Below are 27414 nucleotides of genomic sequence, written 5' to 3' on the forward strand. Positions count from 1 at the left end.
GTAGAAATCTTGTTCCTTTTGACGTGTGTGTGTGTGTGTGTGTGTGTGTGTGTGTGTGTGTGTGTGTGTGTGTGTGTGTGTGTGTGTGTGTGTGTGTGAACGATAGAGAAACATAATGACAAAAACAGGCAAAGAATAAGAATAACAAGAACAAGGACATTTAGAACAAGAACAAAAGCAAAAAGAAAAAGAAAAGCAAGAACAAGGGGGAAACAAAAACAAAAAGAAGAATAACAAAAACAAGAAGATAAGAAAAGAAGAATAACAAACACAAGAAAATAATCAAAGAAGAATAACAAAAGAAGGAATTAAAAAAGAACAGACTCAACAACAACCACCCCCATAAAAAAAACCTTCCCTCGCTGCTCACCTCTCCAGACTAACAGCTGTCAGGTTGAGGACAGAGGCGACAGCTGACAGCAATTCACAATAGGATGACAGCTTACACACAGGCAGGGAGAGGTGAGGCGTCCAGAGGAAGTACTGCAGCGTCTCAAGAGGCACACATAACACCAACAGCAGCAGGTCAGCCACGGCCAGAGATACGAGGAACCAGCTGTAAAGAGAGAGAGATAGGGGCTGTTAGTAGATATAGAGACACATGTGATAATGACGATAACAATAATAATAGATAATGATAGTAATGGGAATAATGATAATGTTAATACAACAACAACAACAACAACAACAACAACAACAACGACGACGACGACGACGACGACGACGACGACGACGACGACAATAATAATAATAATAATAATAATAATAATAATAATAATAATAATAATAATAATAATAATAATAATAATGATAATGATAATGATAATGATAATAATAACTCACTTGTTTAATACTCACTCAGGTGATCTTTGACTTGTGTACACCTGTGTATTGATCTAGTTTACCTGTTAGTGACGAAGGTGCGCTTATGTGTGTCTGTCTGTCTGTCTGTCTGTCTGTCTGTCTGTCTGTCCGTCTGTGTTTATTTTTACTTATGTGTGCCTCTGCCCCTTATGTATGAATGTATGTATGTATGCATGTATGTATGTATGTATGCATGTATGTGTGTGTGTGTGTGTGTGTGTGTGTGTGTGTGTGTGTGTGTGTATAAAGCTCATACGTGTACGTGTGAATATGCATTTCCTCACTCCCTCCCCACTAACTAATGATACGCACTCATCACCTGCCCCTCACAGCTCTCTCTCTCCCTCTCTCTCCTTAACCCTCTTTACACCACGTTTACTCTCTACTTATCCATTGAGCCGCTTATCCCCCACATTGTCTCCCCTCCATTCAACATGATACTAAAACACACCAGTTTAGAGTCCAATGCTTCGTGTTGTCGTCAATAAATGGAATAGATTCAGGTCCGCCGTAAGATGTCTCGCCATTATGGTATACGATTCTCTTTCAACTGGATTTAATACTTTTTGTTGATTAGCTTTTTTAAGTTCAATGGAGTTCTGTTTTGTATTTAGCTATATGTCAATCCTGTATTTGATGCTGAGTTTATCCTTATAATTTTCAACAGCCTGATGCGTCTTCTGTCTTGACTAAACTTGTCCACTTGGGATTAATGTAGTGAGTCTATATGGTGAAGTGACTCTCCTCCTGACGGTGTAAAGCTTGGAGGGATTCGTTTTATGTAATGGTAAGACCAATCATGTTACGTAATGGTACTGAAGTGGTTCCTTAGGGTTACCAGTCGTATTGGGTAGACGGGTATATATACAGTATAATTCGCTTTTGTGTATAATGATATGATGATAGTAGTAGTAGTAGTAGTAGTAGTAGAAGTAAGGGATCTCACATCAAATATGCTGAAGGAAATCTTCCATGATATCAGAGTAGAACCGACCCTCCTTCCATTGGACGGTGAGAATTTCCATCACAGGACTCCAAACACATCCAACGAAGCCCGTGTTGACGTCAGTGCTCGAGGATTCTGGACGCGGGGACAGCGAGCCTTCTTTGACATAAGTGTTATCGCCGCCCTCGCTCATTGTTATTGCACTTATGGGAGCGTGAGAAAAGTAAAAAGAAAGTGTTGTTGTTTACTAAGCGAGGAGATGATGGCGCTATCGTCTCGGCCCTAGACGATAAAACACATGGCAGGTCCCGACCTGTGACCTCGCCAGATGTGTGGGAGGTGTTGGTCGCTCTAGCTGGCACTGAGGCAATATCGGCCAGATCTTTTGAGTAAAAACACTAGCCACCACAGGAATTACTTAGACCGATACTAGGAGTTAAGTGAACCTATAAGCCCGCACACGTGAGTGAAAGAACAGTGACTGTGTGTGTTGTGGTGAAATGTTGGGAACTAAGGCATACTATACAGAATAATGTATCTATTAACTGACGTATAATGTATACATATAATGGAATGTAATCAATAGTTAACGAGTGTCTCATTCCTCACAGGTTTTGACCATATCAACCAATACAGATTGAGTGCGTCAACGTTGTGGGTTTCTCTCCCTTAAAATGTAAAGTCATCTAATTGTCGAACCATTCGGCAGTTAAATAAGGATTTTCGATCCCATGGCCGCATGTCACCGCAACCTAGGACAGAACGACAGCACGGCCAAAGTGAAAGTTGCAGCAACTGATGCTGCAAGTACCAAAGAATTTGAAAAAAGTAGCTATAGCGCAGGAGGTGGGCGCCTCGAACTGGTTAACTACGTTACCCATAAGGGCAAATGGTTTCAGTCTCAATAAACAAGAATTTACAGAAGCCATTGCTCTAAGGTACGGTAGGCCAGTAGAAGGTTTGTCCTACCAATGCGTGTGTGGCCCTTCCTATGACAGTGACCACGCCATAGTGTGCAAGAAAGGGGGCTTCGTATACATGAGGCATGACGAAGTATGGGATTTCACAGCAAATATGTTGAAGGAAATCTGTCGTGATGTCAGGGTAGAACCGACCCTCCTTCCATTGGACGGTGAGAATTTCCAATATAGGACTTCAAATACATCCAACGAAGCCCGTGTTGACGTCAGTGCTCGAGGATTCTGGACGCAGGGACAGCGAGCCTTCTTTGACATCAGGATTTTTGATCCCATGGCCGCATGTCACCGTAACTTAGCTCTCGATGCTGCACACAGGAGGAACGAGAACGACAAGATAAGGGCATACGGGGAGAGAATTCAGAACGTTGATCAAGGCAGCTTCACTCTTCTGGTGTTCACAACCTCTGGTGGGATGGGACCAAGTGCAAGATGCTCTACGCCTGACTCACGGAGATGCTATCCGAACAGAAGCAACAGCACAGAAGCTATGTTACAGCCTGGATGAGATGTCGACTGTCCTTCTCTCTGCTTAGGTCTGCAGTCCAGTGTTGAAAATATGCTATATACAGATTAATTTACATTGCTGCTTTCAACGGGAGAATGAGTGTATATTTGTGTGTTGCTGTCGACATTCATAAGGATTTCGCAGTGATGCAGGTCCATTTATTTTCATTTTTGGGTGACGTTTGCATGGGAGCCTGTATGATGATCTCTCTCTCTCTCTCTCTCTCTCTCTCTCTCTCTCTCTCTGTCTGTCTGCCTGTCTAATCTATCTATTTATCTATCTATCTCAGACTAAATGTCCTGTGATGAGGACTTATCAACAAAGAGAACCTCTCCACAGTGTTCGGCAGCTCACGATACCGCTGCCAGGCATATGATTAACTCAGTGGTAACATAAATAAGCAGAATTCCAGATAAACAGACAGGCGAAAACAAGTAAATAGACAAACACGAAGATTATTATTAAACGTAGACATAGAGAAAAGAGATAGAGAGAGAGAAAGTGTTGGAAAAGAGGGATAATCTGCCCCTTATCTATATTCAGTGACAGTAGCCATGGGTGGTGAAGTTCGTGAAAGTGGATGAGGTTTGTTTACCCATGACCAGCCTTTCACACCTCCCTCTCTCTCTCTCTCTCTCTCTCTCTCTCTCTCTCTCTCTCTCTCTCTCTCTCTCTGTCAGTGTGTCTGTGTGTTGTTCGGACAGATCCTTTCATCGTATTATTAATCACAGTCAACGTTGGATTATTCATACTGCGGCTCAAAGCATCAGAAGCGAGATTTACAGAGATTTACATTTTATCTATTTTTTTTCTCTGCTAACTGACGCACTTATAATGTATCTATTGTAGTTCAGGTGAGCTGCTGTGTAATTTGGTACCCTGGGTGATGTGAAGAGAATCCTACGTTAATTTTTTTATTTCCTAGCGAGCGTTAAATAGAACGTATCTAGTTAAGGTAGTGTCTCAGTGTTAAGAGAACGTATCTAGTTAGAGTCTCAGTGTTAAGAGAATGTATCTAGTTAAGGTAGAGTCTCAGTGTTAAGAGGACGTATCTAGTTAAGGTAGAGTCTCAGTGTTAAGAGAACGTATCTAGTTAAGGTAGAGTCTCAGTGTTAAGAGAATGTATCTAGTTAAGGTAGAGTCACATTGTTAAGAGAACTTATTTAGTTAAGGTAGAGTCTCAGTGTAACATATCGGACATCATAATCATACTCAGGAAATGGCAGAGTCATAACTCAAGTCACCCAACCAGACCTATTTCTGCCCCACGCGTCAACTGGGGATTGATAGACCAGTTTGTTATATGAGGCGGCCCGGGGAGATTTGCTGCCTCATAAGGGCCTTGACAGTGAGTGAAATGAACATGTGTAGTAGTGGTATATGTCCTCTGTCATCGCCCCCTGCCCTCACGTCTGGCAGGGTTGGGCAGGGAGGAAAGGGGAAAGAAGGGAGATGAGGCAGAATGGAAGGGGAAAGTAGGGAATGGAAGGGAATGGAAAGGGAAGGAAGGAGAATGAAAGGGGACGGAGAAGGGGAGGGCAAATGAAAGGGGGAATGGAAGGAGAAAGGGAAAGGGGAAGGGAATGGATAGGGAAAGGGAGAAGGACTAGTAGGAGGTTTCACATCTAACGGATCCTCTATATAAGGGATTTTCCTCTCCATATAGTCCCTTAAATAGAGGTTTTTCACTGTAATCTTTTCATGCAGTGTTATTAAGTGAATTTAGTCGTGAATCAAAATATAGTTGAACACAGTATAGGCTTCCACACGGCGTCGCTGTCAAATATCAACAAAGAAATATGAAAACCGTTTATTGCAATATAAATTTGACTTTGATGCTCTCGTAAAAAAAATAGGTTACTGCTGTTTTAATAAATCAATTTTACGGCAGGTTAATAAAAAATAATATGGTCGAGTGACTTTGTAATTTTGTGAAATTGTTTAAAGTGAGTGAATGAATTTCTAAGTTGAAAAATAGATACTTAGATAATAGTTACACGTTCATCACACACACACACACACACACACACACACACACACTCACAATAAAGCGCATACATATTGTCTAATTACGAAATATATCCTGTAATTTTCATCAGTGGAATTATAAAACATATTACCCAACTGTGAAAAATATATTGTGGGATTATGAAACATGTATCGCCTTATTATGAACTATATCGCCTTATTATGAGAGAATCTATCGTTGTATTGTGTAATTTAAAGTGTAATTAGATAGGTATTATAAACTTACCTGCCAACAAAGGTAAATATGATATATTTAATGAGTAATAGACGTTTAATTAGAGCACCAGGAAGTGCATCTTAATGACAGACTACAGTGACTCATAATAGTGACTCATAATAGTGACTCATAACAGTGTCTCATAACAGTGACTCATCTTATTGACTCATAATAGTGACTCATAACAGTGACTCATAACAGTGACTCATAACAGTGACTCATAATAGTGACTCATAACAGTGACTCATAACAGTGACTCATAACAGTGACCCATAACAGTGACTCATAACAGTGACCCATAATAGTGACTCATAACAGTGACTCATAACAGTGACTCATAACAGTGACCCATAACAGTGACTCATAACAGTGACTCATATCAGTGACCCATAATAGTGACTCATAACAGTGACTCATGATAGTGACCAATACTCCACCTACTCCTCCTCTTCCTCCTCCACCACCACCATCATCCCTTTCTCCTCCCCCTCCTTCACCACCACCACCTCTCCCTCCCCCACCCCCCTTCCCCCCATCTCCTCATTTCCGTTCTTCCTCCCATCTTCGCTTTCCTCTAAATAAAAGTGAGGAAACTCAATATTCCTCAATTATTCTTTATTCCTTCTTCGGTAAGGGTGAGAAGGAAGAAGGAAATGAAATAACTGATAAAATGACGATATTGGTAAAATAGAGTGAAGGATTTTTATTTTATTTATTTATTTATTTTTTTTGGGGGGAGGGAGTTGTGGTACCTTGAGCATTGACCTTTGTAATTGACCTTCAGTATTGACCTTTATAATTGACCTTGACCTCCGAGGCCTTGATTAATATTAAGTAGTCCAAAGGGCACGTCCATAACACATCTCCGGCCACATATTCCAACACATATTTCCAACATGTTCCAACATAAACAGAATATCCAACACATATTTCCAACATATTCCAACATATATTCCATCACATATTCCCACAAGAACACACAATATATAGAACAATATAATAAATTCCATAAATAAGCCAGAATTTCCAAACAAAAATGTTCCTCCGATATTTTACAAAACTTAAATGTATATATAAAAAATTAAACCCTCGAGAAATAAACAAAAATATTCCAGAAATATAAAAAAAAGCATTAAACTTACAGGAAGAGATCAAATGTTTCCAATAATATTTATAAGATTTTTACAAGAATTAAACATATGCAGGAGAATAAATACGAAATTTTTAGATATAAATAAGGAGCTATTGCAATAATACTCGGCTTTCCTCTCACACAGCTGCGCCGCCACACTCAGATTTGGGACGGTGGGCATTTTACACCCACACAGGCACGTATGTCTGTCGGTCGTTACCTCAGATAAATATTACTTCAATAAATAGTTGGAATCCCTGGTCAATATCCCGTAGACATTGTAAGGGAAAGTTAATAGAAAGAAAGCTATTTTAGTTGTGTGATATATTGCTTTTAAATTACTTTCTCTGGTGATATAAATTCTTTCACTTTTTCTTGGTTATGTTTTTTTGTGATCTAGTAATTTTGTTTTTATTATTATTTTTTCATTATTTATTCTAATTTGTTTTATTTCGATTTATTTTAATTTATTTTGCTTTCTTTTTGTCATTTTTATCTTAATTTTCTCTTTTGTTTCTCTGGGTGAATGTTTTTGAGGATGTGAGTGACGGTGGTGAGTGACGGTGGTGAGTGACGGTGGTGAGTGTAAGTGACGGTGATGTGTGTGAGTGACGGTGGTGAAGTGAATGTGAGTGACGGTCTGTAAGTGTGAGTGGCAGTCGTGGGTATGAGTGACGATCTGAGTGTGAGTGACGGGGGTGAGTGTGAGTGACGGTCGTAGGCATGAGTGACGGTGGTGAGTGTGAGTGTGTGTTTTTTCGCGCTAAATAAAAAATAATATATTCGTATGTTTTTTTCTTTTCCTTACAAAAAATCAAAATAAATAAATAATTGAAAAAGAACAAACAATTAAAAAATAAAATAAAAAACAACATTAACGACCCAGCGCCCCCGACACACACAAAAACACCAGCCCAAATTATGATACATGGACCAGCCTTTCGGGACAGTCGCCATTAGTGAGTTTTGCGCTATCAATTTTTCACGTTATCTATTTATGATTTTTTAAAAGCGTTGGTGTTCATACGGGGCAGTTCCACCACGGGTAAGCCTGACAATGTGTGTGTGTGTGTGTGTGTGTGTGTGTGTGTGTGTGTGTGTGCGTGTGTATGAAGGGTTTTTGTATTTTAAAACTTTAACTCCCATAAATATTAAATGTTGAAGTAATATTTAACAAAAACAGATCCTATAGAGATAGTGATAGAATTTATGAATGGTTATATCTATTTCAAAAAACGTTAATAAAATAATAACTATTCAAAATTAATATGAATATTTAAAATACACGTCCATATCTGTTAAACATTATATATTAATACTTCTATGCAATACAGTATTTTATGTTTTGGTTCTTTCACTCGTATTTTACTGTACTACATATAATGAATCCCAAATGAAACGTCACATCAATACAGTAACTCTATAATACTGTCAGTAGCCAATAGGGTTCTTTATGCTGGTAATGGTAGAAGAACCGATCCATGGCAGTTGTTGTCGAGGGATCGATCTCTCGCTCTTTATCTACCAATAGTGGTGTTCTTCTGGGTTCTGTTCTTTCACCTACTCTCTTCTTTCTTTTTATTAATGACTTACTTCACACTACGACTAATTCTATCCATTCTTACGCTGATGATTCTACTCTTGACTCTTCTTCTCATTTCCCCCCCCCCCTAACTCTCAAACTACAGTATATCTTTCAAGAGCTGATGTCGTTTCTTCTATCAATACGGATCTGTGCAGCATCTCCGAATGGTGAGGTAGAAATTTGGTTAAATTCAATAATAATAAAACACAGTATTTACCAATTGCATTTATCAAATTAGATGATCTCCCACCAATCACATTTCAGGACGCAATCATTTTGTCAAATTCTAAAACAGATATGCTAAGCCTCACCATTTCCTCTAATACATCATGGAAGCCACACATCCACAACATTGCTAAAGCTGCCTCCCGAAAGCTGGGAATGCTGTACAGATGCCGTAGCTACTTCAATCCTGAGCAGTTGCTTCACGTATATAAAGGATTCATTCAATCTAACTTGGAGTACTGCTCTCATATCTGGGGTGGCTCTTCTTCTGTCCAACTGTTAGATAGGATGGAATCAAAGGTATTTCGTTTTATTAGCTTTCCTTTAGTCGTCAATCTCTCTTTCCTTTCTCTTCGCCGCAATATTGCTTCACTCTCTCTCTTTTACATGTATTTTAACGGGTAATGTTCGGTGGATTTGGCATCCTGTGTACCGCCGGCAAGGCCGTGGGCTCGTAACACCAGTCTTGCCCGCGGTGCCCACCATTTCTCTGTGGATATCGGTCACACTAGAATAACCCGTTATAGTACCTCCTTCTTTCCTCACACAGCCAAACCGTGGAATGCTCTGCCTTCTGTGTTTCCATACTCTTACAATCTGTCTCACTTCAAACGCTGACTTTCCGGCATCTTCCTGGTGTAGATTGATATAATCTTTTTCTCTTCTATTTCTTTTCTTTCTACTCTTATTTTTTCACCCCCCAGGCCCCGTTGTGGGTCGATGACCTGTGCTTGGGTGGGGTATTCCCCGTAAAAAGAACGGTGAAGACCTTGGTGAGTATACTGTATTTATATCAGCTTACGGATTCTGTACATAAAGGAATAGTTATCCTTGTATAAACAATTTTCCTTCGTTTTCTTTTAATATACACCGGAGTACATTTTCTCCGGGGTTTCATTTCTACGGCAGGCAGTCAGGTTCACCGCGTTGACAACACTTGATTTTGTGTCTAATTATAGCTTTTCTTGCATTATATAATCTTATTTAAGTATTTAAAACTATACTTTATTTAAATACTTTTTATTATCACTAATAAATTATTATATATCCTGAGATAATATGTAAACAATTGCTAAGTTTTGTATGCAGTTTCATTATTCTTCACGTGTTTCATATTATGTTCACTGAGGAGTTTATTTCTAACATAACATTACATGGACGTCTGACTGTGTGACGGTCTGACAGTAGTAACCTTTCGTTGTGAGGTGCGCCGGACAGTGAGTGTACCAAACGTGTGCACTAGACAGTTAACTTAGATGTTATATTGGAGTGTTCCGGTGGTGATGATGGTGAAGGACTGACCACCATAGTGAAATGTTTCGGGACTGGTAATCTCAACAATCGGGACATTAAAGAAAATATTGAACCTGTCAAGTAAACACCAGCCGCTGATAAATGGAAAGGGAGACAGTGGAGTGGTGGTAAACACAGTGCAGTACGTCTTGTGTCATAGTGAGAATTATCGTAACTTCTAAGATTCGATGACGTTTGAGCAAGATCGAACAGCCCTGAGTAAACTCGAGCCGCCCAAGAAACACCTGCTAACCTGAACCTAAACTTGTGCAGACAACCAAAATCCTGAGTCGTATTATAACGTGTTAAAGAAATTTCGTAGATTAAAACGTCCTGATGCGGGGAGAAACAGGTGGGCGCCAAGGAGACAATGTTCCTCTTTTCATAAAACTAAACGCTACTGAAACTTTAACAGATGGGAAGCCGAGCACCAGCTGATAATGAGGACTGCGGTAATGACCTCTCCAGTGTGTCCTCTCCTCTCCCTTGATGAAGATGAGGAGGATGATGATAATGTAGGGGAGGTGAAGTAGGTGTTCCGTTGTCCCTTCCAGCCAGCCGCACCATCACCCTAAGTGCCACTCCACAGTTTTCTCGTAAGTGGAATCTTTACTACCGTTTTTACTGTTTAATATAAAGTAATGTTTATGTTAAGTAGTGTGTAACTTTAAAACTATTGAATATAATTTTATTAAGTCTTCGGTAGGTTTTGTTTGTGGTTCTTTTAGTTTTTACTAGATGGTGTTTGTTTACTTTTGGGAGCTGTGGTGTTTTGCAAATGGCGGCGGTTGTTGTCCTACTTGGTCTTTACTGTTCCAATATTACGTGCATATGTTTTTTTACACTGGTAGTCGTTAATAAATTTCAATCGCATGCCTGGCCAGGAGTGGTTGATGTAGGTTATGTCATTTATTACCGTTTAAATAAGATAAGACACTGCCCGTGTTAGTGAAGCCAACCACCGCCCTCTGGCATACTGATTAGCCTAAAGTTCCTTCCTTAAGTTAATGTATGAAACTGTTCTTAAATACCACTTCCTATGACACCACTCAAGTCATACCTCCCAGAGTTAACAGAATAACGGTTTATACCTCTTATTTTTTCCTTATTATCCTCCTTAAAAATGAAGTAATATTTTATGGAAAGCTATTTTTTTCCTTTAAGTGTTCGCCTCAAAAGAGTTTTATGGGTCATTATAGGATGTTTAGGGAACGCGTCTCCAATTACAGTACAGTGTAGAAGTGAATGGGAATAGGTTTTGAGTTACGGGCAACTTTTCAGGAACACAATCCTTCCATAAACCGAGTGCTGCCTCTATATACTGTACTGTATGTTCACTGAAACACGACTCAACTGTACCTTCTCCTGGCCCCTAGATAACAAATATATGTTAGACTAATTAGAGACATCTCGGATCCCCTAAGAAGCTCGATATATAGTAGAGTATACTGCAGACATTCCTGTAGTAGGTACAGTACATGAGGTAAACACGCCACGGACGGTGAGAAACCCGGAGTTATATTCAGAATTAAGAAGTGGTTGATATTATGACTACCTCAGGTGATTTCCCCGGAGGACTGTACACAGGTAAACACTCTGTACATATATTAATGAACTCTGGAGGCCTCTCACTTTATCTGACCATTTGTACATAAGTGTGTACTCGTGATACATACAGTAGATATCATATAACATAAGAAGAAAATATTGGAAAGATGTTGTGAAAATATAATACAAAATACTCCCCCCCACCCCCCCACCCCACCCCCGGCCTTGAAGAAGCGTCTTGTACAAAGTGTGTTTGTGGTAAAGACTCTAAAGAACCGCTGTAAGAGGTTAAAAACATCCTCACTAGAGTCACCATGGACGATAAAAATATAATTTTCTTGAGATATTTTTGAGAAGAGGCGAGGCGAGGAGGCGGAAACTGAGGAGAAATTTAACAACTATGATCCGCTGAGTCACTATAATGATGGTACCGAGACGACACTACTTGTTGGTCCGGAGACATACTGCTGCAGAGAGACAGCCTGAGTCAGATATTGGAGAACTTGGAGACGGTGAGAGAGAACACCTGAGAACTCCTTTTAGACGCTGTAAGAATTAATAATAATAATAATAATAATAATAATAATAATAATAATAATAATAATAATAATAATAATAATAATAATGATGCTCCTGCTGACTCCAAAATGTACTAATTACACAGGTGTTATGACAGCAGGAGACTGTAGCTTCTTCCAAAAGTTTAATTGGGGGACTTAATGGGATTTGCTCTCTATATAATTAACTACGAACGAGAAGAGAGAGATTTATAATTGACTGAAATCTTACCAGGTGTGAATATATAATGTGTCTGTCTGTCTGCCTGTCTGCCTGTCTGTCTGTCTGTCTGTCTGCCTGTCTGTCTGTCTGCCTGTCTGCCTGTCTGTCTGTCTGTCTGTCTGTCTGCTTGTCTGTTCTGTCTCTGTCTGTCTGTCTGTCTGTCTGTCTCTGTCTGTCTGTCTGTCTGTCTGCCTGTCTGCCTGTCTGTCTGTCTGTCTGTCTGCCTGTCTGTCTGTCTGCCTGTCTGCCTGTCTGTCTGTCTGTCTGTCTGTCTGCTTGTCTGTTTGTTTTCCTAGTATGTCGATTCGGCTCATTCCTATGTGTGTGTGTGTGTGTGTGTGTGTGTGTACATCTCTTAGTCTGTACGTATGTTTGTATCAGGGAAGTATCATACATATGTCGTGTTATTAATTGCCTTATGTAGTTATAGCTCCTAAATTAACGTGTTATTATGATGACGTAATCCATCACCACAGGCTGGATCAAACGATTAGCCAAAATGATTTTCTACCTGTTTAATTACACTTACCTGTCTAGTTAATTAGTTTTTTATGACCGTATTAAATTGGATAAAATGTTTTGCTAATTATGTTTTTTTTTACGATATGATCACATACGATGTTTGATTGGTGTATTGATTAACAGGTGTGTATTGATTAACAGGTGTGTATTGATTAACAGGTGTGTATTGATTAACAGGTGTGTATTGATTAACAGGTATGGTGTGTATTGATTAACAGGTGTGTATTGATTAACAGGTGTGTATTGATTGGCAGGTGTGTATTGATTAACAGGTATGGTGTGTGTTGATTAACAGGTGTGTATTAACAGGTGTGTATTGATTAACAGGTGTGTATTGATTAACAGGTGTGGTGTGTATTGATTAACAGGTGTATATTGATAAGCAGGTGTGTATTGATTAACAGGTGTGTATTGATTAGCAGGTGTATTGATTAACAGGTGTGTATTAATTAACAGGTGTATATTGATTAACAGGTGTGTATTAATTGATAGGTGTGTGTGTGTGTGTGTGTGTGTGTGTGTAATTAACAGGTATGTATTGATTAATAGGTGTGTGTGTATATTTAACAGGCGTGTGTATGTAGCTACTTAAAACACACACACACACACACACGCACACACACACACACACACACACAAACACACATGTAAGTTTGTATATTTTCAGCCACCGGTTGTTATTATTGTTGATGTAGTTATTGTTTTTGCTGTTGTTGTAGTTATTATTATTGTTGTTGTTGAAGTTGTTTTTCTTGTTGTTGTTGATATTTACGTTTTCCACTCACTAAATCACCTCAGTGATAAAGAATTGCTCTTCTGGTGCTCTTCAAACCTCACCTGAAAAAAAATTCTCTCAGTCAGGTCAGGAAACGCTTGTTGGGTGAGCTGCCTCGGGCAAGACACCATCTCTCTCTCCTTTACAAGAACTCATAAGCTTGAAAATACATTGAGGGAGAGGAGGGGAGAGGAAGGAGGGAGGGAAGGAGGAGGGAGGGAGAGGGAGAGGAGGAGAGGGAGAAGGAGGAGGGAGAGAGGGAGGTGCACTCAGCAGGTCCTCACTCTGTTATGGGTATAGCAGCCTTGTTGTTCAGATATATTAGATTTGGTGGTGAGTGGTGGTGGTGGTGAGCAATTGTGGTGGTGGTGGTGGTGGTGGTGGTTGACGTGGTGGTGAGGTTGATAATGGTGATGATACCAATGGTGGTTTATGGTGTTGATGTTAGTGATCTTAGTGATAAAGTTGATAGTGATGATGATAATAGAAGTGATAATGATGATGATAATGACGTTGATGATGTTAGCAGTGAAAGTGATGGTATTGATGATATTTATAATAATGGTATTGTTGTTGATAACGATAAATGTAGGTGATATATTAGGTGACAGATACACATATAGATATCATACCACATATAGACTTCTAGAACGATGCTTCAACACGTCAATAAATCTCCTGATCTTTACCTCACCGCGTGTTATAAGCTCCCAGTCAGTGTATGTTGGCACGGATAGCTAACACCCACGCCGTAATGACAAAAAAAACGCTTCTTTGTTTATAAACTTCGGAGCGTCTCACATTCCCAGCACCCAGCAAGGTCTATCACTAAAGCCTCCATTGTTGTAGCTGTCTTCAATTTCTTCCCTTCCACATTTCCCTTCTTGTTGTAGTCTCTCTCCCCTTCCCTCCCTTAGGACTATCATGGTGGGCCCTTCGTTTTTATATCCCCCCTTGCTACCCTCTCCCAGGACTACCGCTCTAGACTCAATAAATTGATTATATTTTACTAAGTCCTCCCCCTCCGTTGCCTTTAATGTAGTCCCCCATTCCATCTCCTTTCAATCTCCCCCTTTTGCTCTGTCACGAGTCTCAGATCCCCTTTCATCGTGGAATGGTTCCTGGGAATACTTCATCAATAGAAACCCAAAAGAGGCAGGTGCTCCCCCATCCCTCAAGGTAGACCATCAACGTCAATAATTCCGGTTTAGTTATCTGTGCCGCCCATGTGCAGAGTTGTGCCTGGAGACTCTCTCTGAAGTCATCTCTGCCTGTCCCGTCGCCACTCGTATGTCGCCATAGGACTTTTGGCGGTTTAGGAGTTCTGATGATGATGAAAAATATGATGACCCGGATAATCGCTGCACGTGAGTTGATTTATGTGGTGAGGCAGGAGCGCAGGCTGCAACGACACATCTTGGCTCTCCCTTACCCTAATCCAGTGGTGCAAGTGTTGCAACGACTGGGGAGAGGGGGGGGTTGCAATGGACTGCCGATAGCCCAGTTTGCTGGGTTTCGCCTTTGTGGCCTGTCCATTATGCATTGCCTTCATCCACCGGTGTGGTCGTTGGTTTCCCATGTTGGTCACATCATCCGCCTATTACACCGTTAGTGTCTTACTGGAGCTCTGTAAGCATGTCTGCCTGATGCGGGGCTTCACCACAAAGTTTTCGTTCCGGTTTACTCCTGTAGCCTTATGCCTAACAAGGTTAATCCACAAGGTTGCGGGGCTGTGGTTGGTAGGCGCCAGGCCGTGTCCACATGCCGGTGGGCCTATGGGCAGTACCTCTGGGGCCCACTGCTGCTCCGAGATTTCCTGCTGGTCTAGCCTGGGCCCACGAGGCACCCAGTTACCGTGTGTTGCCATGAAGAGGCACAGCAGGAGTCTTGATGGTGAAGAAGCTGTTTACTGACAGGGGAAGACTTACGGCTGCTTCCCTGTTCACCATGAGGGCTAGCCAGCGGCGGTTGCTGAATGCGGAAGGAAGTAAGTAGCGCCTGCGCCTTAACACTAACATAATGATGCCACACTAAACGCATTACATCACCCTGTGTAGAAAAGCCTCCCCCCACACACACACATACAGTAATGATGCTTGGAAACCATTTTTATATCTGGTTTGTGCAAGATGACGTTTTTGCTATATATGATTTAATTTTTATTTTCAGCGTTTCATCTTTGTCAGAATATAAAGATTAAAACCAACTTGAACATAAACTCTAATGTGAGAACTGCAAAACTTACACAAACAATTAATATCAAATTACATACAGAACATTTTACATCTGTGAAGGTGTTTAGTAATGATGTCAACAAAGCCTTTCCTTATTTGTTTGTTTTGCCCTTGCTGGAGAGCATGACAGGTAAACAAACAAATACAAGTTAATTAAGTCACAGACACCCATTGAAGACTGAGAGAGAATTATGATTTAAATAAACTTTTAAGATTAAATGTCATCCCCTCCCTTACCCCTTTCCATCCTCCCTCTCTCCTTTCTCTTCTTTTACCTTCCTCTTCCTCCTATCTTTTCTCTTCTCTCCTTCCACCTTCCTCCTCTCCCTTTTTTTCTCTCCTTTCACCCTCCTTTTCCCCTTCCTTCCTCTCCCTTTCTTCCTCCTCTATCTCCTCTCTCCTTCCACCGCCTCATCTCACATTTTTCTCTCCCTCTCTCTCCTCCCCTTCCTTCCCATCCCCCTTCCTTCCCTTCCCATGCCCCAGGTGATTGCATTAGCCTCTGAACGAATCGAACCAGGGAGAGTCTTGGTATTTATGATGTTGAGGCTCTCTCTCTCTCTCTCTCTCTCTCTCTCTCCCCTTATCCCCAAGAAGGAGAAAAGCTAGTGAGTGACATAGAGAAATATTGAATACAGAGAGAGAGAGAGAGAGAGAGAGAGAGAGAGAGAGAGAGAGAGAGAGTGTGTTTTTCTTTTATCGATGTTGTGAGGGAGTTTGTCAGGCGGCTTAATAGAATGAGTTAAGTTTACATACTCAGTTCCAGTAAGGGTCATGGTGCCAGGCTGGGTCATGGTGCCAGGCTGGGTCATGGTGCCAGGGTTGGGCCATGGTGCCAGGCTGGGGTCATGGTGCCAGGTAGGGTCATGGTGTTAGGTTGGGTCATGGTGCCAGGGCCAACAAGCGGTGCCAGGCTGGCCATGGTGTTAGGTTGGGTCATGGTGCTGTTGGGTCATGGTGCCAGGCTGGATCCATGGTGCCAGGCTGGGCGGCGGTGCCAGGCTGGGGCCGCGGTGCCAGGCCGCACTCACGGCGCCAGGCTGGGCCGCGGTGCCAGGCTGGGTCATGGTGCCAGGCTTGCACTGCGCCAGCTTGGTCATGGTGCCAGGCTGGGTCATGGTGCCAGGCTGGGTCATGGTGCCAGGCTGGGTCATGGTGCCAGGCTGGCCATGGTGCCAGGTGGTCAGTCATGGTGCCAGGCTGGGTCATGGTGCCAGGCTGGGCCTGGGCGGTGCCAGGCTGGGTCATGGTGCCAGGTTGGGTCATGGTGCCAGGCTGCATCATGGTGCCAGGCTGGGTCATGGTGCCAGGCTGGTCATGGTGCTGGCTGCATCATGGTGCCAGGCTGGGTCATGGTGCCAGGCTGTCATGGTGCCAGGCTGGGTCATGGTGCCAGGCTGGGTCATGGTGCCAGGCTGGGTCATGGTGCCAGGCAGGGTCATGGTGCCAGGCAGGGTCATGGTGCCAGGCTGGGTCATGGTGCCAGGCTGGGTCATGGTGCCAGGCTGCATCATGGTGCCAGGCAGGGTCATGGTGCCAGGCAGGGTCATGGTGCCAGGCTGGGTCATGGTGCCAGGCTGGGTCATGGTGCCTGGCTGGGTATGTCAACATAAGAACATAAGAATGGAGGAAACTGCAGCGGGCCGATTGGCCAATAGTGGGCAGTCCCATTTACATCCAACCCCTATCGCTCATATATCCATCCAACCTATGTTTGAAGCTATGCAGCGTATTCGAGTTAATGATGATGTTTGGTAACTTGTTCCACTCATCCCCTACTCTTTTTCCAATGTTTACTATCTCGCGGCTAAATCTAAATTTATGGAAAGGTCTACATTCTGAAACCTTCTCTTTAGGCATCTTTCTATCAGAAGCATTGTACTGTACACTCACCTTCATCCATAGTTATAATCATGCCTCTATAAGCCGCCCGAACAGACATGTCCCCACCAAGTGAAACACTGAGCCTAAATCACTGAAAGTGAAGTAAATTCCAGGAAGTTTTTTGTCGTCTCTAGTCATTTTATCTAATTATGATATCAACGTACGTGTGCACGAACTTATTCAAGCGTCTGTCACTCACAACTGGCACGTAAGCTAACCGACACCATTATCATGATCCATTTTTTTATCATACGAGTTACACTATATACTGTCAACACACAAGATAATAGTTACTGAATTAGTCTGATCTTACGGACTAGTAGTACTACGTGAATACTTGTACCCAGTTCAATTTGTACTGTTACCCTCAGTTTACATTCACAAATGTCAAAGGAAGATGTGCAGTGAGGGTGCGTCAACACGTTGAGTGCCACCACTGCTGGGAGGACGGGTTGGTAGCACTGGGTGGCTGGCTGGGGGATATTTTCAACACTAGCAGACTGCGATCACGGCAACACTCATTCCCAGATTACTCACAAGCAAACCTTTGATACGTTTGTTTCTTCGCTTCAATTATGACACAAACATTATAATACACAAACTTTGCTGATACTGAAAACATCTACCTCGACTTTCATCACCTATCATAAATAACAATACTAACAATAACAACAACAGCAGCAAAACAACAACAACAACAAAAACAACAACAACAACAACAACAACAACAACAACAACAACCTTTACCCTAATGAAGTTACTAAGGAGAACAATCTTGGTAAACGAGGAGGCATATTTTCACTCCGTATAATGTTATGGTCTTTGACGCCGCCTGTATTACGTGACCCAGTTTGACTTGCCGGTAATTTCTTAAGTCATCAGACGGGCGTGTAAGAGGCACTGACAAGGTAATTTCCTCGTGTGGTCTCAGCATTACGAACTTCAGTAACAAGGAGACTTCACCAAGCTTATTACCTGTCAACTTAGGCATCCGGCCCCGTGAGAAGCATATCATCTCATGCAAGTAGCCCTGGAAGAAGCATATCATCTCATGCAAGTAGCCCCGTGAGAAGCATATCATCTCATGCAAGTAGCCCTGGAAGAAGCATATCATCTCATGCAAGTAGCCCTGGAAGAAGCATATCATCTCATTTGTGTAGCTCTTGTGAAAACACATGACAGGTGAAGGCTCCATCTCGTTACATCTACTAATAAGCGTTACTCCCTCTACCTGCATCACACTCACCTCAACACCACCTCTCGTCTATCGGGTATAATGACAGATCACTGGACGATTCATAGGTGACAATACTATTCCTGGGACGTGTGTTTGTATAGTAGAGGATAGTGACGTCTCCTACACACACATAGAAACGGTAGACTATTTTACACGAGAAAATCTTAACGCGGAGTAAGGTTTATAGGCCGTGTTGTGAGGGTAAACCAAGGTATAAACAAGGAATAGGGATAACCAGATTACACCTACCTGACCACAACATGTTATTGGAACTTGTGGTGGTGAGATAGTGTGTGTGGTGAGGGGGAAGGAGGGGGATTGTGGGAAAAAGAGAGAGTTACAACAGTCATTAGGGCCTGGGCTTGTGAAGCTCCCTACAGTCCATTCTACCATGATCTCACGTCCCTAACACCTCTCTCTCTCTCTCTCTCTCTCTCTCTCTCTCTCTCTCTCTCTCTCTCTCTCATTCATGTTTCTATTCATCTGTTAAGTCCTTCTGTTATTTATGCCTTTCTCTTCTTCTCATGTCTCTATTTAACCATTAATCCTTCTGTTATTAACGTATCCTTGTCTCTGTTCACACCCACTAGATACCTCACCAGGCGAGTGAGCCGCTGACAGTTCTCACAGCCATCGGGATCCTCATCGTCTGGCATCATCTGAGAGAGAGAAAACACTCACCGGGATGGGACACCATAATGACTGCAGGAGATACCTTTCACCAGGACTCAGGTATGAGCAGTTAATTGACTCATTTTCACGTTAATTAAAGCCCAAACTTGGGTCACTTCGTGGCGATTGGGTCCCTCACGGTAAAGTGAAGTGTGTGTAACGCTTGGAGGTTTGACGCGTCGTATTGAAGTCTTGATGAGTGGGCAGCGACTGAACACATTTCATCGGATGTTTGTCGGGGCTGGAGAAATTGAACACATTCGACGCTAAGCTATATAGGTGAGCTAGAATTTGAACGCATTTTCCGGATTTTTCAAGCGCGTGGGGAAATTGAATGCATTAAGCACTTGATGAGTAGCAAATAACTAAACGCATTCCATCCGATGTCTGTAACGGCTGGAAAATTTTAATGTATTAGGCGTTTGATGTTTGGAAGCTAGTGAACACGCTGATTACTTAAGAAAGGAAAACAACCAGCGGTGAATGTATAACTAGACGATTAAAAAGAAAACGGCGTTCAGTCATCTTTTTCCCAGCACAGTTGGATAAGTTCAGTCAAGAGAGCCCCTAGCCACTACACATAAAGACTTCTGGCTAGGATATGGCGACTGAGCGCATCCAACAAACAAAACTACAGGGAATGAACACACTCTGTCCCAAATAGTAAGGAGTGAACGCAATTGACGTTTCATGTGAGTGACGAGATTGTTATAAAACAATATAACATCCACTGCCCTCGTGTAATTTCAATTTCTCACATTAAATTTCTACTGGTCATTGTAATCCCCCCCCCCCTTGTGTTATTTTTACCCCCTGCGTGTAATTACCACCCCATGTATATTTTTTTTACCCCAGCGTGTAATTTCCACCCTCATTTACTCTGTACTTTCTCCCCTGCGTGTAATTGCACGCATAGTTTCTACACCCTTGTGTGATTGCAACCCCCACGTATATTTTTACCCCTGCGTGTAATTACAACCCCATATAGTTTTTACCCCCTCGTGTAATTACAACCCCGTATAGTTTTTACCCCCGCGTGTAATTACAACCTCCCGTATAGTTTTTAGCCCCGCGTGTAATTACAACCTCCCGTATAGTTTTTTACCTCATGTGTAATTACAACTCCTGTATAGTTTTTACCCCGCGTGTAATTACAACCTCCTGTATAGTTTTACCTCATGTAATTACAACCTCCCGTATAGTTTTTAGCCCGCGTGTAATTACAACCTCCCGTATAGTTTTACCCCAAGTGTGTAATTACAACCTCCCGTATAGTTTTTACCCCGCGTGTAATTACAACCTCCCGTATAGTTTTTACCCCCGCGTGTAATTACAACCTCCCGTATAGTTTTTACCCCCGCGTGTAATTACAACCCCCCACCCAGTGCAATATCCACAATGGCGTCAAATTTTACACCTGCATAACAACGAGAGTCAAAAATAAAATACGACATTAAGCGAAAACAATAACTCAACGCACAATATAAATTAACGTTAGTGAAAAGTGCATCAACTAAAAAAAAAAATAATTATGTTAAAAATAATTCTCTCGGTGATTTTGTTTTTTAATGAGTAAATGCACAGAGGGAGAGATGAGACCAGTTTTGTTAATAGAGATCCACCATGACTGATATTGTGTGATACGAGAATGTTTTAATGTATTAGAGGCTGTAATGATATAGCAAATATACTCTGTGCTTAGGAGTTCCAGAGGGCGTTAGTGAGGCTGTTAAAAAACTGTTGGAATTTGTATAGGAAATATACGACAAGCATGAAATATATGATATAGGAAAAACACTGAGGTAGGAATTCTCGCTTATATAAATTCAACAGTAGCGACTCCTTATCGGGATTCGAACCCATGATGATTAGAAAAGGGATAATCACTCGACCAATAAGAAGTAAATTACACCTTTTCTGGTAGTTTGGGACTCGGGTTCAGATAATCCCGGCTTCGAATCACCATAAGAGGGAATTATGACACATTTTAAGGTTATATGATACTGATATATCACATTACCTCATAGTATCATATTTCTCTATTGTTTTTGAGATATTAAAAATATATCCAGGTTATGTGGTTGAGTTTTACGATCGACTTTTTCTTTCAATAACTTTCCTGAAAACATACGTGATAGAAATAGCTTACGGGTTGTGTTGTATATATATTTTGTCCAGATTTATAGCGCGGAAATACAATACCGAGACGAAACATTTTTTATACTGTTGTTAGTGTTGTTGTTAATAATGTTATTTTGTTGTTATTCTTGCTATTGGTATTTAGTGTTGTATTATGTTTTTCTCTTGTTGTTGTTTTGGTTATTACTGAGGTTGCTCTCTCTCATCACTGTTAATTCCCCATAATCTCTCAACAACAAGTAACTCGTCCACCTTCTGATCACTTCCTTTGTTTACATGATGAAGGGAGTCCCAGGTTGGTCGTGTAAATATCCCCCGCCTCGCACGTCACCTGGCAGATGTACTCACGCCTTTGAAGTTAATCCTCACCGCTTCCCTCAGTACCCCCAGAAGAAAAAGGGGGCAGCTTAGTGAGTCCAAAGGGGTAAGGGTGTCCAAAGGGTTGATGACGTCCAAAGGGGTGATGGTATCCAAAGGGGTGATGGTGTCCAGAGGGGTGATGGTGTTCAAAGGGATGATGGTGTCCAAAGGGGTGATGGTGTCCTAAGGGGTGATGGTGTTCAAAGGGGTGATGGTGTTCAAAGGGGTGATGGTGTCCTAAGGGGTGATGGTGTCCAAAGGGGTGATGGTGTCCAGAGGGGTGATGGTGTCCTAATGGGTGATGGTGTCCAAAGGGGTGAGGAGTCTAGAGTGGTGGTAGAGAGGGGAGGACAGGTATTACAACTACCACTCACTTCCCATCCTTATTTCTGTTCCCACTCATCCAATAGATCCCACTCATTCTATAGTTCCCACTCATTCTATAGTCCCACTCATTCTATAGTTCCCACTCATTCTATAGTCCCACTCATCCTATAGTTCCCACTCATTCTATAGTCCCACTCATCCTAGAGTTCCCACTCATTCTATAGTCCCACTCATTCTATAGTTCCCACTCATCCTATAGTTCCCACTCATTCTATAGTTCCCACTCATCCTATAATTCCCACTCATCCTATAGTTCCCACTCATTCAGCTGTCACCATTCATTAAAGGCTCAAGTATTATCATTCAATCCACTCACTCTATTGTATCTTTCAGTTCCCACTCACCATACAAAATTACCACTCAATCTTTAATTCCCCACTCCCTCTCCATAGAAAACTCCCACTCAATTGGCAATTTCCAATCAGCCCATTATAACCCCCTATTTCTCCTCCCTCCCCATTAACACTATTGGTTAGAATCCCAGGAGTAAACACATGACGTCACTGTCCCACTCTCTTCTGATTGGATGCCGTTATCGTGGTTATGGTGAACTTTACAACTCCACCTTCACCTCCCCACATTCCCCACCTTCATTCTTCACCCTCCTAACCTTCCTCCCACTTAGCCCTAAAAATTGTCAACAAACCAAACTTTAAGATTTCAACGCCGCGTGGTAATCTCTCTCTCTCTCTCTTTCTCTCTCTCTCTCTCTCTCTCTCATCGAGACTTTGAGATTTTAGCCAAGATCTCGTCGGTCTCTCAGCTGGAAATAAGAGAGATCAGAACGAGTATTAGTAGGTGATCGGTTTAAATGGATCCCTCTAAGTGATCAGGTGTGTGGGGTAGGGCAGGTAGGGTAAGTGGGTGGGTGGGTGAGTGGAAGAGTGGGAATTGAGGCATATAGGAGGAACGAAGGGAGAGTGTGTGGGAGGGAGGGAGGGACAGTGGGGAGGGAGGGAGGGGAGAGGAGTGTGGGGAGGGGAGGGAGGGAGGGGAGGGACAGGGGGGGGGGAGGGAGGGAGGGGAGGGCAGGGGAGGGGAGGGACAGGGGGGGGAGGGAGGGGGGGAGAGGGAGGGAGGGACAGTGGGGAGGGAGGGAGAGGGAGGGAGGGAGGTGTGGGGGTGGGGGGGAGGGAGGGGAGAGGTGGGGAGGGAGGGAGAGGGGGGGAGGGAGGGGAAGTGTGTGGGGGGGAGGGAGGGACAGTATGTGTGGGAGGGAGGGAGGGAGGGACAGTGTGTGGGTAAGGAGGGAGAGTGTGTGGGAGGGAGGGAAATTTCCTAGAAATAATTTTTTTCTTCAATAAATATGTTTTTCAAAAGTCCTCAGGGGCATTGAAACGCTCAGTTAGCCTTTGGCGTTCATTAACTACTTAATTAACTACAATTGGGATATTCCATATCCTCTCCAGCATCGTTTACTTCGAGGAAAAACAAATATTTCAACATCAAGTAAGAAAGAAAGTGAAAATGTTTGCGTTGTCCTGGGAAACAAACACCAAGTAATCTTGTCCGTGATTATAGCAATCATCAACACTATAATCTGTCACTCAAACTCCCGTAAGAAATTGAAAAGGAATTATGGATCAGATGAAGATTAGCCACCCCAGCTTATTTCACCGGATGAATAAAACATTACGTTAATGTTACGTACAAGTACAGTACAGTAATGTCCGTGTGATTGAAGATGATTACATAACCTATAACTCTAATTCTTGTTATCAATTCGAGCTGTTTCTGTTTACTACTCTGTTAATGGCCTCCAACTTCCCCTTATAGCCATAACCTTCTTCAACATTTTATTTTCTAACTATTTTAATACAAAAGTAACTACCCTAGCTGAGTTAGTTAAGCTGCACATCTATGCGGCATTCAGTGACGACTGTCTCATACTGTATGTCTGCGGCTCTTTTTGGCTTTGGGGCCGATGATTTTTTTCCCCGGAGACACAGCAGAGCAGACCTGATCAATGAGAAGGCCAGGCGACACCTCAACCAGGCCACTATGTAACTTCGGGGTTGCTGCTTCTGTTCTGATAACACTTCAGCCAGTCTGGCATAGAAGCACCTTGCACTAGTTCCCATCCTACCCGATGTTGTGATCACCAGAGGAGTGAAGCTGTCTTGGTCGATGTTTTGGTTTCTCTTTCAATACGTACTGTTCTTGACATTCTCGTTCCTCTTGTGTGCAGCCTCGAGAGACAGGTCGTGGTGACATGTAGCCATAGGATTGAATATCCTGATATTAAAGAAGACTCGCTGTCCCCTCATCCAGAATCCTCGAGCACTGTCGTCCACACGAGCTTTGCTGGTTGTGTTGGCAGTCCTGTGGATAAAACGCTCACCATCCACAGTGACGTCTTGGCATATCTCTTTAAACATAATTGCTGTGAGGTCCCTTACTTCGTCGTGCCTCATGCAAACGAAACCTCCCTTCTTGTACACCATGACATGGTTGATGTCATAGGATGTTCCACACACGCTTTGGGCAGGCATGCGTTCCTCTGGGTAACCATACTTCAGAACAATGGCGTCTGTAAATTCTTGTTTGTTGAGACTTAAGCCCTTTGCTCTTATCGGTAGAGTTGTCCTGTTTGAGGCGCCCATCTCTTGTGCTGCAGCTAGTTTTCTCTTCGCGTTCTCTAACAGTTATTGCATTAGTTGTTGAAGTTTTTCCCTATGAACATGCTGCCATTCTGTCGTAATGGAAAGTTGAATTTTACATAGTTTGTTGGAGTCTACATCACTTGCAGCATTTTGAGCTACTATGTGCTGAGTGAGGGCTGCCATGAGCTTGACAGAGACCTGATGTTCAGTGGAAGCAAGCTACTCCGGGTTAATGATTTCCATTCCTCCTTATGTATTGATATTGAAACAGTTTATTTAGCCAGAAGAACACAGATACAGAGTCAATTAAAAATCATAATATTAACATGGGTGAGCCAGTTGAGAGCCTGAACTCTCTCGTAGGCACCTGGTGTATGTATACTGTACATTTATCACAAGGTGGTATTGCAAAGTGTGACCTTTCTGCTGGGGTTAAGTGGTGACTTTTCACTAATGTTAGAATAAATGCGTGTCTGATGACTCTTCTAGAGGACGGAGGAGAGGTCCAACGTCAGGAATAATATGCACCAGGTAATTCCAGTGATGCCTGAATCCATGGGTGAATGCCACGTATGCCTCATGTGGCTCAGTCTTAGGGATTTCTGACAGAGCTTTGGATTCTTTTCACCCACTCGTTTACCTTTCCAGTTACGCATTAATAATAATAATAATAATGATAATAATAACAACAGGTATTACTAATTAAAAGTGCACTCTCTTAAGATGATCTCCCTTGATGTCCTACGCGAAAAAAAATTATATTTAAATTCTTGGGATTCTAATTTACATTGACAGGACAGTGGAGAGAGAGAGAAAGAGAGAGAGAGAGAGAGAGAGAGAGAGAGAGAGAGAGAGACAGAGAGAGAGAGAGAGAGAGAGAGAGAGAGAGAGAGAGAGAGAGAGAGAGAGAGAGAGAGAGAGAGAGACGCACCCTAGTGTACTATACCATCCTTCATATAAACCTTCCCCCATTGCTAACATTGTCAAACACACCTTTACTGACCGACCTAAACCTCACTAATGAATATTTCTTTATCCCGCTGGAGCAACATATTCATTTAGTTATAATCTCAGTGTCATTTCAGAAATATTTTGATTTAAATAAACCCGTACAGATTTATTCTCAGTAGTATTAAATCTGAGGGAATGTTTTTACTGACGAAACTTAGAGAATCTGGGGCCTAAAGGTATAGTCACAGTGCTGTTTTGAAGTCATTTTGAAGGTGTTCTCATGAATCTATTTAGGGTTACAATACCTGGTGACGTAACCTAAACAAACCACACAGAGAGATCGTTTTGTTTTGTTTCCTCGGCGTCACTACAACAGATAGTGAGTGACTGTATATCTAAAATGGTGAAGTGAGAGTAATATGAACTAACCTGGTGACGTTCCTGGTGCCTTTATCCTTGGCCATGGAGACGACGATGACGCTGTTGCCTGACACCCCCAGCAGGAAGGTGAGGGCGTGTGTCACCACGATGGGCACGAAGCTCGGATTGGCACGGTGAGGTTTTCTCATCTCCAGGGGGTCGTCGAGGGGCACGCACGTATCCCAGAAGAACGTCTTGTTTTCATGCACATATGTACATTCTATCCTTGCTAAATTGGCTGCTGTTCCTTCTGCAACTCCTCCTCCTATAGCCCCTCCTCCCCCTCCTCCTCCTTCCACCAATGATAGGATGGGATCTAATGTCGCCTGGGAAAAGTTCGTCATCACCCCAGCTAAGATACCGTGAGCGTCAAAGGGTTCAGTGGAGTCTAAGTATGTTAGGTTGACGTCATCTGTGAGACTCATGTTAGGGTCCAGAAGCGAATCTCCAAACATGCCTGAGGAGTTCATGGTTATGCTCTCTCTTCACGGATTTGTTTACCTGGCTAAGAGGATCATGCTTCTGGACTGTTCGAGTCTTTTTAGCTCAGGTGAATAGACTCTTCTCCCTATATCTCCTAAAGCCTCTACAATGTAAAGCGAGAGTTCATTTTTTTTCCTTTAAAGACTCACAAGGCTTTATATACACTATGGCAAGACTCCCATTTTCTTTAATCTTCAATATATATTTTTTTTCACACTAATGATTAATCCTTTTCTTAGTGTAATCAAAGTTTGTCTTGGGTAATTAATTTTCTACTAATCGTCTTTTTTTTTCTTCGTTATTACATTCAATTTTCATCCAATTCATTCAGTTTATTTCATTCGGTTTTACAATTAGATTTCTCTTTTTCTGTTCTCTTTTAATTATCTTCATTCTTCATTCATCTGTGTCTTGTTCTTCACTGTTATTCACCTGTCTCTAGTTCTTAAACGTTATTCACACCTGTTTCTATTCCTTCGATGTTATTCACCTGTTTCTAGTTCAAGATTATACACGCTCTTCTCGACCATTCATACACCTGGACGAACACCTGTAAAAATACACCAAATACTGCATAAATATTCACTTCAATAATACAACGTACCAATAATACAGCAATATCATACACACGTTGAAGCAAGAAT

The 27414-nt window shown here is 42.1% G+C and overlaps 1 protein-coding gene across 1 annotated transcript in view; it reads right to left on the bottom strand.

The window, feature by feature from the left end:
* LOC121868282 (allatostatin-A receptor-like) overlaps positions 1-26766 on the bottom strand; it is a 66822-nt gene extending 40056 nt beyond the window's left edge. Inside the window, exons 1-2 of the mRNA XM_042368716.1 lie at positions 26297-26766; positions 371-556 (exon numbers count right to left, since the gene is read on the bottom strand). Of these exons, the coding sequence (XP_042224650.1) occupies positions 371-556; positions 26297-26757 (647 nt within the window). The 5' untranslated portion in view covers positions 26758-26766. The remainder of the gene's footprint in view (positions 1-370; positions 557-26296) is intronic.
* Positions 26767-27414: the final 648 nt, after the last annotated feature.

Source organism: Homarus americanus, unplaced genomic scaffold, assembly GCF_018991925.1.
Source record: "Homarus americanus isolate GMGI-L3 unplaced genomic scaffold, GMGI_Hamer_2.0 scaffold19318, whole genome shotgun sequence".
In the NCBI taxonomy this organism is placed as follows: Eukaryota; Metazoa; Arthropoda; class Malacostraca; order Decapoda; family Nephropidae; genus Homarus; species Homarus americanus.